The sequence below is a fragment of the Delphinus delphis genome, chromosome 18 (genome assembly GCF_949987515.2).
Source record: "Delphinus delphis chromosome 18, mDelDel1.2, whole genome shotgun sequence".
NCBI lineage: Eukaryota > Metazoa > Chordata > Mammalia > Artiodactyla > Delphinidae > Delphinus > Delphinus delphis.
In genome coordinates, this window is record NC_082700.1 from 67,576,825 (window position 1) to 67,593,917 (window position 17,093).

General features: G+C 42.1%; 1 protein-coding gene across 4 annotated transcripts in view; it reads left to right on the top strand.

Annotated features, from left to right (window-relative positions):
* The window catches only part of CLYBL (citramalyl-CoA lyase), a 266,190-nt gene that overhangs the window by 22,725 nt on the left and 226,372 nt on the right, over nt 1-17,093 (top strand). For 3 of the 4 annotated variants that reach the window (XM_059995770.1, XM_059995772.1, XM_059995769.1), the window contains exon 1: nt 4,802-4,893. The exons of the other annotated variant lie outside the window; for it this stretch is intronic. In XM_059995770.1, coding sequence (XP_059851753.1) covers nt 4,832-4,893 — 62 coding nt within the window. In that variant the 5' untranslated portion in view covers nt 4,802-4,831. Of the gene's footprint in view, nt 1-4,801; nt 4,894-17,093 lie in introns of those variants that run through there. 4 annotated transcript variants of the gene reach the window in all.

The window sequence follows — 17,093 nt, forward strand, 5'->3', positions numbered from 1 at the left end:
CATACAAGGATGTAATGTATGGCACAGGGAATATAACCAATATTTTATAATAACTTTAAATGGAGTGTAATATATAAAAATATTGAATTACTATGTTATACACCTGAAACTAACATAATATTATAAATCAACTATACTTACGTTTGAAGATAAATAAAGATAAAAATAAATCTTTTTTCTTATTTGGTAAAATATGAACATCATAAAATTCACCATTTTAACCATATTAAGTGTGCAGCTCAGTGGCATTAAGTACATTCACACTGTTGTGCAACCATCACCACCATCCATTCCCAGAACTGTTTTCATCTTTCAAAACTGAACTCTGTACCCATTAGACACTAACTCTCTATTTCCCCTCCCTCCAGCCCCTGGCAACCCCCATTCTCCTTTATGTCTCTATGAATTTGACTAGGAAACTCATATAAGTGAAATTGTACAGCATCTGTCCTTTTGTGACTTGCTTATTTCACTTAGCATGATGTCCTCAAGGTCCATCCATGTTGTAGCACGTGACTGAATTTCATTCAGATTAGCTTCTTGAGGTCAGGAATCATGTCGATAAATGTTTGAGTTGAAAAAAATGGGTGGATATCAACGTAATGAGATCTGTAGATAATCTCAAAAGAGAGGAAGTTAACACTGACTGCCCCATGTCAGCAGGGTGAGCACACGTGACCTGCTGCTTCACCTCCACCTTCCAGAGCTCGTGCAAATGTCTCTTGTGAATGACCCCAACCCGGTACCACACAGGCAAGGAAATTATGGGAGAAGTGGTCCTAGCCGAGCTGGGCCGACACTGCGAAAGCCACCACAATGTTATTAGAGTGTATTCCAGACAGGAGAGAGCTTCCATGTTGGCCAGATACAGATAAGAACCAAACTCTCTCTTTACAATTTTACATTTCTGTTAACTGGAAGAATTTTCCACAGATGGTCTCTGGCTCCATGCCTTTCAAACTTTGTTTCTCTTCTACTACTCACACTTCTGGTGCCAGGTGCCCCAGGGGCACATCCTCTGACCTTTGCATCTTTATGCTGGTGAGTCAGCACAGTGGATAGCAGAATTTCTGAAAGCCATTCCTAAACTAGGACTGCTAGTAATAACCAAACATGGAAATGATTGCAAATCACATAAACGTATTCTATTAAATCTAAACCAAATATATCCCAGCTCATCTTCTCCTTGGCCGGACTCCCAAAATACCTGCAGCCACTCCAACGGCACCCAACACAAAGGAAGTCCAAGAGAGGAACAGTTGAAGTAGACGAAGAAAGTGTCTTAACCAATGGTAGTTAAAATATTTTACTTTGGTACAGTTTACAAAAAAAAAAATGCCCTTGTGAACACATTGGTGGGGACTTGGAGGGGACCAGTGCAACTCAGTGGCCCTGAGGCTTAACTGGCTTTGGGTAAATTTGCATCTTGCTCTTTCTATGCAATGTATTATTTGAATTGATTTTTAATTTTTTTTAATAAATGTATTTATTTATTTTTATGCGGTACGCGGGCCTCTCACTGTTGTGGCGTCTCCTGTTGCAGAGCACAGGCTCCAGACGCGCAGGTTCAGTGGCCATGGCTCACGGGCCGAGCCGCTCCGCGGCATGTGGGATCTTCCCGGACCAGGGCACGAACCCGTGTCCCCTGCATCAGCAGGCGGACTCTCAACCATTGCGCCACCAGGGAAGCCCATAAATTTATTTTATTTATTTTACTTTTGGCTGCGTTGGGTTGTTGCTGCGTGCAGGCTTTCTCTAGTTGTGGCGAGCAGGGGCTACTCTTCATTGCGCTGCGCAGGCTTCTCATTGTGGTGGCTTCTCTTGTTGTGGAGCACGGGCTCTAGGCACGCAGGCTTCATTAGTTGTGGCACACGGGCTCAGTAGTTGTGGCTCACAGGCTGTAGAGCGCAGGCTCAGTAGTTGTGGTGCATGGGCTTAGTTGCTCCGTGGCATGTGGGATCTTCCTGGACCAGGGCTTGAACCTGTGTCCTCTGCATTGGCAGGCGGATTCTTTTTTTTTTTTTTAAACATCCTTATTGGAGTATAATTGCTTTACAATGGTGTGTTAGTTTCTGCTTTATAACAAAGTGAATCAGTTATACATATACATATATCCCCATATCTCTTCCCTCTTGCGTCTTCCTCCCTCCCACCCTCCCTTTCCCACCCCTCTAGGTGGTCACAAAGCACCGAGCTGATCTCCCTGTGCTATGCGGCTGCTTCTCACTAGCTGTTGGTTTTACATTTGGTAGTGTATATATGTCCATGCCACATTCTCACTTTGTCCCAGCTTACCCTTCCCCCTCCCCATGTCTTCAAGTCCATTCTCTACGTCTGTGTCTTTATTCCTGTCCTGCCCCTAGGTTCTTCATGACCTTTTTTTCTTTTTTTTAGATTCCATATATATGTGTTAGCATATGGTATTTGTTTTTCTCTTTCTGACTTACTTCACTCTGTATGACAGACTCCAGGTCCATCCACCTCACTACAAATAACTCAACTTCATTTCTTTTTATGGCTGAGTAAAATTCCATTGTATATATGTGCCACATCTTTATCCATTCATCTGTCGATGGACACTTAGGTTGCTTCCATGTCCTGGAAGGCGGATTCTTAGCCACTGTGCCACTGCGGAAGCCCCAAAAATAAAAATAAATAAATAAAAGTAAACCTTTAAAAAAACCCCACAGAACCACAGCAGTCCTGGTGAGAATGGGCACAGCTACAATTTCTTCAAGCAGAATCTGAAAGATATTGGATCATTTAGCAAATAAGTCATTGGAGGTTGTATTTTACCTAAAAAGCCATAAGGACCAGGGCATTTTTAGTAAGGATAACAACTCATATGTCAGTTCTCAGAATTATAATGAGGCTAGAGGAACATTTTCATCTTATATTTATTAAGTACCTACAGGTTACAAGTCATTGAGCCAGGTGCTGTGGGCACACAGCAATGACAAGATATACCGGGTCCCTGCTCTCAAAGAGCTCACATTCTATTCCTGTAGATGGCGTTTCTAGACCAGAGCACTAGCAGCCCTTCTATGAGTGGGATTGCCCAAACGTCCCTAGCTCTGCACCCTAAATGACAATAATGCACTCTGAAAGCCACCTGATTATGGGCAGTAGTTCCTTCCCACCTTGAGAACCACCAGGGGAAAGGCAACAATAAGAAAGTAAATTCCCAAATTGATAAACGTTGTGATGAGGGCTGTGACGGAAATGATCAGGTTGCTGTGCCAGTGAAATAGACCAGGGGGATGCTCTAGTTTGGGTTGTCAGCTCAGGCTCTTTGAGCAGGTGGTAGATAGGGTAAATGTCCAGGAGGATGCGACAGTATAGCCATAAGCGTTCTGGGGATAGGAAACAGCATGTGCAAAGGCCCTGAAGTGGGAGGGGGCTTATCGCACTAAAAAGACAACAAAAACCAAAAAAACCCACAGAAAGAAGATGGGTAGGGCTGAAATAAGGTTGAAGGGACAGGCAGGGGCCAGATAGAGTAAGGACTTCAGGGTCATGGTGAAGAACTGGGGTTTTATTCTAAATGCTTCTGTATAACAGAAGTAAACCCAATGAATCCCCAAAGTAGTAATTGGTAAAAGTTTATTGTGCCCACATCAAAAAGACATTCTGCAAACTGGGAGCACTCAAACAAAAACGTGGAATGAGGCTCAGGGATATATTGTTATAAAGCAGCTTATTTAGTGAGAAAGTAGTGACTGTTTATTCTTCACAGTGATTGGTTACAACACTAGAGTTTTCGTCAATATAGGGAATTTGTCAGTGGTTACCTTGGGAAATAGTTCAAGTTTTTGCTTATGATTTCCAGAGGCATAAGCAAGAAATGACCTAGGTCAAGTTGTCTTGCAAAATAAGCTAAATTAGGCTTTGCTTGTATGATGAAACAGATTTTGTCTGCTCAGGGAATTTTCAAGGTTGTTCTTCATTTGTTTTTCATTTTTTTTGTTTGTTTTTGTTTTTCATTTAACACTTCTCATTGGAAGTCACCAAAGATTTTTAAGAAAGGAATTGGTGTGATGATAATAATAATGAGAAGTAATTAACATTACTGAGCGTGTGTTCTGGGCCAGAAGAGGTTTTAAGCTCTCAGTATATTAACGCAACATATCCTTATAATAACCCTATGAGTACTATTTATATTCCCATCTTACAGGAGGAAACTTCAGCAGAGAGAGCTTAAGTCATTTGTCCAAAGTCACACAGCTGGTAAGCTGTTTTAATACCTTAGCATTCTCCTGACTGTGAAGCCCGAGTTTTGACAGACTGGCAGGAAGGAGTTGGAGTGAAGCGCTGTGTTCGCTGCCCCGTGTCTTCAACAAGCATTTCTCTGGCCCCAGAAAGCTGCCAGCAGCATCTATTCTGACCCTATTACAGTCATATATGTCCCATAATGGATTGACTGTTAACCGAGGCACGCACACGGTGAGACTCACAATCTTTGTTAGGTATAGTATTTAAACAAAAACAACAAAGAAATCCCTAGAAAATCTGGCCACGTCTGGCTGGGAAAATGCAAGGTCTCTCAAAACCCGCCCTAAAAACCCAGAAGCACGGGAAGGTTGGATTCAGCCACCCCAAAATCCACCCATTCGGACTCTGCTTTGCCTCGCGTTACAGCCTGGAAGTTTTGACAGCCGGAGGGGGCAAGTGCGCAAGAGCAGGGGGGCGTGGCTTGCGGGGACGGGGCGGGGCGTGGAGACACGGGCTCTGGGCAGGACGTGCGCGGGACGCGGCGGAGTGGGGGCGTGGCGACAGGGGCGGGACGAAGCGGAGACGGACATGGCGGGGGCGGGGCCCGCGCGCAGACAAGATGGCGCTGCGTCTGCTGAGGAGGGCGGCGCGCGGAGCGGCGGCAGCGGCGCTGCCGAGGCTGTGAGTGCAGGTCCCCAGTCCCCCGCTACCCGGTCAGGCTCACCGTGGGTCGGTACCCGGCTCAGCGCCGCGCAGGCGGGGCCTCCTCGCCCAGTGGCGGGAAGTCCCGCCAGCCGGGAGCATCGTTTGCCTCACGCGCGCGCGGGCTCGACCTCTGCCAAGGTCGCCGACCCCCCGCTAGGGTCGCCCCACACTGTCAGTGCCTCCCTGTGGGAGGGCCCTTACTTGGGCCGGGAAAATGGGTACAAGCGTTGGATCTCTGAGACCCAGAAAACAAAACTAGCGTCCCCACACGTGGAACCGTGAACGTAGGCGTGTTTTATAAAAGGGGGCCTGGAGTCAGCCTCTCAGAGGATGCTGAGAGGCGGCTCGCCTCCACTGTTGTTGGGCACAGCGGTTCCCAAACTGTCCGGTCTCAGGATCCCTTTACAGGCTGAGAAATTATTGAGGACTTTTGCTTGTATCTGTTGATTTTAACGGTATGAGGAATTAAAAATTTTAAATATTCATTTAAAAATAACAAATCCATTCAAATTTAACGCAAATTGCATCTTTAATGAAAATAACTATTAAAAAAAAGTGGCATGGTTTTATATGTTTGAAAATCTCTTCAGTTTAATTAAGGACCATTGGAGTCTCATATCAGCTGCCTTGGAGGAAGTTTACCAAGAAATTTCAGGCTCATGCACAGTCTATTTGGAAAAGGGAAGACCTGGCAGATCCTCTCAAAGGGTCTCAGGGCACCCCGCCCCCGCCTCCAGGTGTCCTCAGATCACACTTTGAGAACCGCTGGTTGAGACTTGCTTGTTTGCCAACTACATGCACATACGGTATCTCATTCTGTTCGCCGATCACCATGTGAAGAAGCTGGATGAGTCATTCATAAAGATGAGGAAACTGAGGCTCGGAGAGGCTATGTGACTCTCAAAGCAGAGAATGGCAGAGTTGGGTTCAGAAACCAAGTCAGTGGCTCCTGGTCTGGAACTTTTTTATATCTGCTTGCTCCGTGCTTACTGACTCACCGGTGTCCCATACCAGGACCCACCTGGTTTTATGCATCCCACCTTCCCATTTCCTACATCTGGGCCTGGTAATGTCTCTGGACACCGGAGCTCACCCCTGGAGCCAGAGGAGCCCCTGAAGGGGTGTATCCAGACCCTTCCAGAAAGTCCCTTCCTGGCCTGTGAAGGGGCCAGCTTCTGTGGCCTGTTCAATGGGTCAAATGACCACACCCAGTCACCTACTTCTAAGGCTCTTGGGGCTCAGCTCGCAATGCTCATCATCTCCCTTAGCACATTGGCTCATTCTCAGCACACCTACACACCCCACCAAGGCCATGGCAGCAGGCTTTCATGCAGGGCCCTTCCCAGAGCCTACGCCCCAAGTTAAATCCTTTGGGTCCTGGCACCTTCAGAACACATGAGGATGGGAAAAGTAAATGTGCCCAAGGTCAACTTAGAAAAGTTTGCCTAGACATGCCTTAATTTCTGTCCCAGTTGTGTTGCACTTCAGCTTCAGGCCAGTGGACTGGCTTCTGTTGGCTTTTTTCTTCTGTTTTTAGAGTATCAGCAACATTGCTTGTTAGGCAGGTGCTGAAACCTCTTCCCGACCCTCCAACATTTGCCTCTCTTGCTGTCCCTGATACTTCCCCGCCTATCCTGTCTCCAGCCTTGCAGCTCTCCATTGCCACTTCTCAGTTTATATAAATACCCTGTCCTCAAGTTGGGGGAACATAACTGCCTACAGGTAGGTGTGCTATTGCTAGGGATGTCTTTTAAATCCTCAAAGAAATATGTGTGAATAGTAACCCATGCATATATACACATCTAGAAATATTTCTGATGTAACCATCTGTATCTATATATATTAAGCTAAACATGAGTTCATACTGTCTCCAATTCTAATCCATTATCACATGAATCGTTCTAGCCTCTTCACCTTGCTTGTTTGTAAATTTTCACTCCCCCAGTGAGAAACCTGGCTCCCACCATGCGCCATACAGTTACTCAGTTATTCAGTTTCAGCATACACATGTAGCAGTATCTGACTTGTTAGACCATACTCCATGGGAAAAAAGCTTTATCAACTAGAGTGCAGTGCTTAGTGTAGTTCCTTTCCCTTTAGTCTTGTAGGTCCCACTCATTTCCACAGTTACTTAGGTTAGCTCCTTTTTCTTCCATCCGCCTCAGTGAAGTTGTTTCATATATTCATCATACAGTAAGATTCTCTTTTCCCTTTTCTTGTCTAGTTGCACTAGCTAGTGGTTTTAGTAGCATGTTAAATAGGAGTGATGAGAGGGGGCATTCTTGCCTTGTTCCCAATCTTAGGGAAAGCATCCAGTTTCCACTGTTAAGTCTGATGTTAGTTGTAGGTGTTTTGTAGAACATTTTTATTCCCTATTTACTGAGGTTTTTTGTTTGTTTGTTTTTAACATGAATCAGTGTTGAATTTTGTCAGGTTCTTTTTCTGTAATCAGTTGATATGATCATATGATTTTTCTTCTTTAGCCTGTTGATGTGGCGGATACATTAATTGATTTCTGAATATTGGACCAGCCTTGTATACCTGGCATAAATCCCACTTAGTCATGGCATATAATTCTTTTTATACATTGTTGGATTTGATTTGCAAATATTTTTTGAGGGTTTTACATCTGTATTCATGAGCGACATTGGTCTGCACTTTTCCTTTCTTGTAATGTGTTTATTTGGTATTGGTTTCTATATGTCTCATGTCTTTTTTGTTCCTCTGTTCCTTTTCTACTGCTTTCTTTTGCATTAAGTGAATATTTTCTTATGTAATACTTTTTAGTTCTTTAATGATTTTTTCCACTATTTTTTTTAGTGGTTGCTCTAAGGCTTACCATATGCATCTTTTAAAAAAATTGTGGTAAAATATGTATAACATAAACTTTGCCATCTTAACCATTTTGACTGTACAGTTTAGTGGTATTATCATATTCACTATCCCCCTGATTTTTTCGTCGCTCCAAACAGAAACTCTGTACCCATTAAGCAATAACTCCTCCTTCCTAGCACCTGGTATTCTCTACTCTACTTTTGGTGTCTCTGAATTTGCCTATTTTAGGTATTTCATAGAAGTGGAATCATGCAATGTTTGTCCTTTTGTTTCTGGCTTATTTCACTTAGCATAATGTTTTCAAGAGTTTTCCATGGTGTAGCATGTATTAGAACTCCATTCCTTCCTATGGCTGGGTGTTTCATTGTATGTATAACCTGTTACCATATACATCTTAACTTATCAGAATCTACTTTTGATATATACTAAATTCCAGAAGATGGAGAAATGTTATATCTATATAGTTCTATTCCCTTTTCTTCCTTTTTATATTATTGTTATACATATTATATTTATATATGTTACAAATCCAGTGATACTTTGTCGTAGTTATCATTTTTTTAACATTTTTATTGGAGTATAATTGCTTTACATTTTTGTGTTAGTTTCTGCTGTATAACAGAAACAGCTAAAGTGAATCAGCTACATGTATATATATATACCCATATCCCCTCTCTCTTGTGTCTCCCTCCCAGCCTCCCCCCACCCCTCTAGGTGGTCACAAAGCACCGAGCTGGTCTCCCTGTGCTATGTGGCTGCTTCCCACTAGCTGTCTGTTTTACATTTGGTAGTGTATATGTGTCAGTGCTACTCTCTCACTTCAGAACCTTTTTTTTTTTTAGATTCCATATATGTGTTAGCATCTGGTATTTGTTTTTCTCTTTCTGACTTACTTCACTCTGTATGACAGACTCTAGGTCCATCCCCCTCACTACAAGTAACTCAATTTCGTTCCTTTTTATGGCTGAGTAGTATTCCGTTGTATATATGTGCCACATCTTCTTTATCCATTTATCTGTCAACAGACACTTAGGTTGCATCCATGTCCTGGCTACTGTAAATAGTGCTGCAATGAACATTGTGGTACATGACTCTTTTTTTTTTTACATCTTTATTGGAGTATAATTGCTTTACAGTGGTGTGTTAGTTTCTGCTTTATAGCAAAGTGAATCAGTTATACATATACGTATGTTCCCATATCTCTTGTGTCTCCCTCCCTCCCACCCTCCCTATCCCACCCCTCTAGGTAGTCGCAAAGCACCGAGTTGATCTCCCTGTGCTATGTGGCTGCTTCCCACTAGCTATCTGTTTTACATTTGGTAGTGTATATATGTCCATGACACTCTCTCACTTTGTCACAGCTTACCCTTCCCCCTCCCCATATTCTCAAGTCCATTTTCTAGTAGGTCTGTGTCTTTATTCCTGTCGTACCCCTAGGTTCTTCATGACATTTTTTTCCCTTAGATTCCATATATATGTGTTAGCATACAGTATTTGTCTTTCTCTTTCTGACTTACTTCACTCTGTATGACAGAATCTAGGTCCATCCACCTCACTACAAATAACTCAATTTTGTTTCTTTATATGGCTAAGTAATATTCCATTGTATATATGTGCCACATCTTCCTTTATCCATTCATCCGATGATGGACACTTAGGTTGTTTCCATCTCCTGGCTATTGTAAATAGAGCTGCAATGAACATTTTTGGTACACGACTCTTTTTGAATTATGGTTTTCTCAGGGTATATGCCTAGTAGTGGAATTGCTGGGTCATATGGTAGTTCTATTTTTAGTTTTTTAAGGAACCTCCATACTGTTCTTCGTAGTGGCTGTATCAGTTTACATTCCCACCAACAGTGCAAGAGGGTTCCCTTTTCTCTACACCCTCTCCGGCATTTATTGTCAGTAGATTTTTTGATGATGGCCATTCTGACTGGTGTGAGGTGATACCTCATTGTAGTTTTGATTTGCATTTCTCTAATGATTAGTGATGTTGAGCATTCTTTCATGGGTTTGTTGGCAATCTGTATATCTTTGGAGAAATGTCTATTTAGGTCTTCTGCCCATTTTTGGATTGGGTTGTTTGTTTTTTTGATATTAAGCTGCATGAGCTGCTTATAAATTTTGGAGATTAATCCTTTGTCAGTTGCTTCATTTGCAAATATTTTCTCGCATTCTGAGGGTTGTCTTTTTGTCTTTTTTACGGTTTCCTTTGCTGTACAAAAGCTTTTAAGTTTCATTAGATCCCATTTGTTTATTTTTGTTTTTATTTCCCTTTCTCTAGGAGGTGGGTCAAGAAGGATCTTGCTGTGATTTATGTCACAGAGTGTTCTGCCTATGTTTTCCTCTAAGAGTTTTATAGTGTCTTACATTTAGGTCTTTAATCCATTTTGAGTTTATTTTTGTGTATGGTGTTAGGGAGTGTTATAATTTCATTCTTTTACATGTAGCTGTCCAGTTTTCCCAGCACCACTTATTGAAGAGGCTTTTCTCCATTGTATACTCTTGCCTCCTTTATCAAAGATAGGTGACTGTATGTGCATGGGTTTATCTCTGGGCTTTCTGTCCTGTTCCATTGATCTATATTTCTGTTTTTGTGCCAGTACCATACTGTCTTGATTACTGAAGCTTTGTAGTATAGCCTAAAGTCAGGGAGCCTGATTCCTCCAGCTCTGTTTTTCTTTCTCAAGATTGCTTTGGCTTGTAGTTATCACTTATATAATTTTATGTCTTTTAAAGAAACTAGGAGAAGGAGATGCAAATACACACACACACACACACAAACACACACTTACTTTATAGTATTTGTTATAGCAACCATCTTATTTACTGTTCCTGGTTCTTTTCAAATGTTCCTGTGGATTTGAGTTGCCATCTGGTGCCGTTTCTTTAACCCAGTACATCTTTGCTCCTACCCACCTCCTTTGTGCTGTTATTGGCAAATATATTACGTTTCTAAATGTTATAGGCCTAACAATACAATTATATAATTTTTTTATATAGTTGCTTTTAAAATTAGACAAGAGGAGAAAGGCACAGAAGTATGCATTTAAACAGTGTTTTATAATTACACAGTTACCTTTACCATTGCTCTTTGTGTATGTGTATGAATTTGAATTATTGTTTGGGATTAATTTCAGCCTGAAGAACTTCCATTAGTATTTCTTATAAGGTGCGTCTGCCATCAACTGCCCTACACATGTGCATAGACTTTTAGATTCCCAGGAATATGTTAGAGCTTTTCAAACTCTATGGCTATCTCATTCTCCAGCTTTTCTGTTTAAGCTTCTTTTTAGCCTGTTGTTTACCCCAACTGTTACCTACTATCTCAGGTAGCTGTGATGTTAAATAATTGCTTCTGCTGGTTTTTGAAAAATGACTTCGGGGAAAATGCTGTTACCACTGTTCAACTCTGAGTCAGGTCAGTGGGGTCTTCCAGGGAACCACCAGACAGGTCAAGTAGTGACAGTCTTCTGGGAGTGGAGCTTTGAAAGAGCTCCAGTCCTGCCCTGCCCCCTCCAGTGTCTGCCAGGCTGCTGGTTTTCACTGTAGTTTTAGCTGTTGGTTTTCAAGGCTACCACCAAACTGGGGAAAGGGGTGTTGACCCAAAACAAATAGACTGCCAGATAGTTCTCTAGCAGAAATGGGTTTATTTGGGATCAGCAGAGAATTGCAATTCAGGGTCAGCAACCATGGCAATACATGTTCAACTTCCTGCATGACAAGGGAAGGAGAATGCTTTTATAGAGAAGGAAAGAAAGTTGGGAGGACCGTAGTAAGCAAAGAGTCCATGGCTTTTCATTTATTGAGTCCTTGGCAGGAAAGAAGAGCAGTCTTCTTCTTCCTCTTGGGCTCTGCAGTGGTGCCAGGTCATGAGAGTTCCCCCTTCTAGTTTCCCAACTCTATGTAATCAAGGTTTTTGTTTAATTAATTTTTCATATTTTCACCTTTTGATCAAGAGTTTTCTCTGAAAGCATTGCTGATCAAGTCAGGTTTTCTCGTTTCAGCAGCTTTTTGTGCTGCAGTGTCTGGAAGGACCTTTCCTACGTATAGTGTTTCATGTTGTAGGGAAAGTGCACAGATTGGGAACCTATTAAGGTCACATTCCAGTAACAAGGAGGGGCCGGAGGGGGAACTCTCAGGCACTTTTTATCTGAAGTCTATGTGTTAACAAGGTCATAGACATTGGAGATCATCTGAAGTGTTACGTCATCAAAGGTTTGGCAACAAACTTTCAAAAGGCCTGGTACAGATTTCTTGGGAAAGCTGTCTGATCAGTTAGCATCTGCTTCAATTCTGGGAAATCTTTACTTTCAGGTCACCAGGTGACATTCGGTTCCAGTCAGAATTAGGTGCTTTCTTGAGGTGTGTCACATGAATACAGGAGTCTGTTTCTTGGGGTTTGGTGGCACAAGGGTTGGTTAACAGTATTTGATAGGGGTCTTTCCAGTGAGATTGAAGAGAGTTCTTCTGGAGGTGTCTTTTCCAATAGATGAAATTTCCAGGTTGCAATGTGTGATGCTTAAGGTCTTCATTTCCTGAGGGCACACTGTGAAAAGATTGCTCTACCAAAACATGGTTACTTTTTTTTTTTTTTTTGTGGTACGCGGGCCTCTCACTGCTGTGGCCTCTCCCGTTGCGGAGCGCAGGCTCCAGACGCACAGCCTCAGGGGCCATGGCTCACGGGCCCAGCCGCTCCGCGACATGTGGGATCTTCCCGGACCGGGGCACGAACCCTTGTCCCCTGCATCGGCAGGCAGACTCTCAACCACTGCGCCACCAGGGAATCCCAAACATGGTTACTTTTAATAGCACCAATTAGCCTTTGCAGTATTGAATTGTCTCTTGTTTTACCAGTTGTGCGTCAAAAGAAGCAGGAGCCAAGTGTATTGGGCATCCTGTGACTATTTCAAAGGGTGAGAGTTTATGAGTTCCAAAGGGATGGATCTGAGTTTTAGAAGGACCAATGGCAATGCTTTTGGCCAAAGTATTTGGAGGGTCTCTACAAATTTTGCCAATTGAGTCTTAATAATGCTGTTAGTCTGTTTAACTAAACTAGAGGATTGAGGGTCGCAAGTACAGTGAAAGTGTTATAAAACCAGACAAGCAGCACATACTTGTGTAAGTGCCTGGCCAGTAAAAGTGGATTCCTTAATCACTATGAAGTTTGAGAGGAGTTCCCTGTCTGCAAGGGAAAGCTTCAGTCCAGTGTGTAAACATATAGGTCATGACTAAAACATAGGTCATGACATATTCCACTAGATGGAATAAATAGTATAAAATTCATTTGCCAGACTTCAGATGGTTCATTAAACAGCTTAAAACGTCTGGGAGCAATACTAACAGCGTCCCTGGATTGTACTTTGGACAATGGGACAAGTGAGGTAGGCACTTTTTGTGGCCTTCTTAATGTTTCCCCACCAATATTGATTCATGAAGGCTGTCGTTTTGTCAGTAGACCAATGGTTTAATGAATGTATGGTGGTGAAGAGTGGGAATTTTAGTGTCTCTGGTAGGACTGGGTTGTTGTTTGGTCCAAACCTGAGCTTTCTCTTTTTATCAAAACAACAATTATGGAATTTCCAATTTTGTTTTTCCTTTTCTGAGGCCAATTGTTGGGCTTCTCTAGCCAGTTTTTCTAAATTATCATCTGGTGAAATATCCCTTTGGATCATGACAGAAGTTTGGATGCTGGTGGTCCTTTTAAAGGCAGCATTCCTTGCAGAATTATCAGCAAAGTGATTTACCCTAGCTTCCAGAGAATCAAGCTTAGAATGTCCCAGAACCTTAATAATAGCTAAAGCATGTGGTAAGAGTATTGTATTCAATAATTCTTGAACATAGGGGCCATTTAAATTTTTACTTCCAATGGAAATAAGCCACGTTGTTTCCACAACATTCCAAAATCACGAGTTACTCCAAAAAGCGTATCTACTATCAATTTAAATATTGGCAGTTTTATCCTTGGCTAAATCACAAGCACGTGTAAGAGAGTGTAAGTCAGCCTGTTGGGCCAAAGTAGCCGTAAAGATGCTACCTCGACAACATCAAAAGGAGTAGTAATGGCATACCCAGCACAATATTTGCCATCATCACCTTTAAGAAAAAGAACCATCAGTGAACCATGAGAAGTCAGTGTTGAATGAATGAAATTTCCTGTAGATCATTGCGAGGAGTCAGGAGGTGGTCCGTCAGAGTTAAGCAGGGGTGAGGAACTCTTTCCGTGGCGGAGGGGAGAAGAGTAGTTGAGTTAAGGTTATTACAGTGTAAAAGAGTTATGTGAGGGGCAGGTAATGAGAGGACTTCAGAGGAGGTGAGATGTCTGACTGAGAAATGTTGAGTATGGTGGGAATTCAGGAGAGCTTCTACTGCATGAGGTACAAAAATGGTTAAAGGGGATCCCATAACAATTTTCTTGGTGGTCTTAAGCAAGAGGGCAGTGGCTGTAATGGCTCTAAGGCAAGGGGAGTATCCCTGTGCCACAGGGTCCAGTTGCTGGCTATTATACTTTGTGTCAATGGTGGTCCCCATGTTTCTGGGTGAGTGCACCAAGGGTGTTCCCTTCCTTTTCATATACAAACAAAGAAAAGGGGAATCTATAATGGATGTGCCCAAGGGCAGGTGGGTTCATCATACTCTCCTTTAAGGCCTTGAAGTCTGTGTCATTTAGTTCATCCCATAAAAATGGGTCAGGGTTGTTATTGTTTAGTAAAACATATAGAGGTTTGGCCATAAGAGAGAAATTTGGAATCCCAATTTCGGCAGTAACTAACTAGCCTGAGAAACCCTCGCAGTTGGCACTTAGTTTTGGGTTTGGGGAAACTTAAGATACCATAAAGTCTATCTGGATCTAGGTTTAACCCTTGTTCTGATATCAGATGCTCTAAACATCGAAACTGGGTTTGGGCAAACTGCAGTTTGACAGTAGTCATCAAAGTGACCTACCAGGTGAATTAAATGACCCTTTGACATCTTTTATTTGTTCCATTTCTGACGGTACTAGAGCAGTTTCTGGAAACACTGATTGTTTGTCCCCATTGAATCAGCTACCACTTCCCTTATGGGCAAAATCTCCAACTGATGTTGGCAAAATTCACAGTGTACCTCCCATCAGAATTCAAATAGACCCCTCAAAATCTCTTCCAGAAAGGTTGGTTAGAGGTCCAGAGTTGCCTAAAGCACTTAAATTTTTAACAGTCTCTTTTTCAGTGTCTTAGCTTTTTACAATAACAGCAGAAAACAGGAGGGTTTTCATTTTCTCTGGGAGCCTTCATTTGCTAGAGCTGAAGATTAAGAATTTTGGTGGTCTTCCTTGGAGGTTACCCATCTAGAGTAGGAAAGATCTGTTTTGCCAGATTAACTAAGTCTGGAATGGACACAGTTTCCCATTCTAACCTGGTCCTTTTTACTTAAAGGGAAAGGTCCCAGTTCAGCCCATTAATAAACATGGAGTTAAAAGCTACCTGGGTGGAATCAACCTCTGAAGGAAGACCAGAATTTTCTTTAAAAACAATCTGAAGTTGATTTTAATAATCATGAACAGGTTCTCAGATTTTTGTGTGCAAGCCTGAATTTTGTTCCAATGAACAGGCTTTGGAAAAGCCCTAGGGATTGCTTGATGAAGTCATCTCGTGATTGCCTGAGCCTGATTGTATAAGAAGTTAGTGGGCTGGTCTCCCAGTTGTAATTCTAGAGACCTTTCAGGACTTTTCCAGTTAGTGGTTTTCATCCAAAGCTGAGCCTGGCCTTTATCAACAAGCATATGAACCAGCCAATATAAGTCAGGAAAAAACAGGTTGATAAGTTTGAATGACTATATTAAATTCTTCAGCAAACCTGTGAGGCTCTTTGGTTACTTTAGGAGAATCTTTGACGATGGCTCGCAGTTCACCTTTAGCCCAGGGAGAATAAGAAATTAAGGATTTATTCTCTGGACCCTCAGAAGACTTAATTTTAAAAGGATAGGTTCTGACAAGTTCAGAGGAAAAGGGAGTGGGGAGAGTTTCAGAGAAAAGGGGAAGTTTGGCAAGAGAATTAGTATGGGAGGATTGAGGGTATAGAGGAGGCGTAGGTGGTGTAGAAGAGAAGGAGGAAGATGGCATCGGAGGTGGAGTCTGAGACAAAGAAGCCCAGGAAGAAGAGCCTGAGACTTCAGCAGCCATTTTATCTTTCTTTAATCCTTTGCCTCAATTAGTCTTAAAACCTTATTTTACAGAGAAGCAATTTTAGATTCCTGATATCATTGGAAAGCCTCAAAATACCAATCGAAATAAGCATTCCACTCAGTTCTGGAAAACTTTGAACTATTGTAGTCCAATTTGGTTTTAAGGAAATTAAGTTTGAAGATTTCAAAACTTCCTCATAATGGCTACTGATATTCTAAATTGCCTTTGATCAGGTTGGTAATGTTTTTTCCATAAATGTTTTTGCCTGGAGTTTCCATTGTGGAAAGAATTTTAAACTACAAATTCAATTTCTTTAATAGATAAAAGGCTACTCAGGTTATCTAATTCTTCTTGAGTGAGCATTGGTAGTTTGTGTCTTTCAAAGAGTTTGTCCAGGGCTTCCCTGGTGACGCAGTGGTTGAGAGTCCGCCTGCCGATGCAGGGAACATGGGTTCGTGCCCCGGTCCAGGAAGATCGCACATGCCGCGGAGCGGCTAGGCCTGTGAGCCATGGCTGCTGAGCCTGCGCGTCCGGAGCCTGTGCTCGGCAACAGGAGAGGCCACAACAGTGAGAGGCCCGCGTACCGCAAAAAAAAACCAAAAAAACAAAAAAAGAGTTTGTCCATTTCATCTAAGTGGTCAAATTCATGGGCATAGAGTTGATTGTCCCTTATCCTTTTTCTTAGAGCTTTATAGAGGTATAATTTACACACCATAAAATTCATCCTTTGTGTTAATTAAATAATCATTAGTAAATTTGTAGAGTTGTGCAACCGATCACCACGATCCAGTTTTATATCACCCCCAAATTTCTGCCATCCCCCAAATTCTCTCGAGCGCATTTGCAATTAACCCTCACTCCCACCTCCTGCCCTATCATCCTTTTAATGTTCCTATTGTCAGTAGTGACTTGCTCTCTTTCCTTGGTATTTGTAATTCTTTTGTCTCTCCTTTTTACTTGGTCAGTCTGGCTAGAGTTTTATCAGTTTATTGATCTTCTTGAACTATCTTTTGGCTTTATAGATTTTTCCTATTTTTTCTGTTTTCTATTTCATTGATTTCTGTTCTTATCTTTATTATTTCCTATCTTCAACTTACTTTGGGTTTAATTTGACCTTTTAATGCCATCCAAATGGAGGATGGAAATGGGAGAAGAAGGGTGCAGAGGGGAGAAA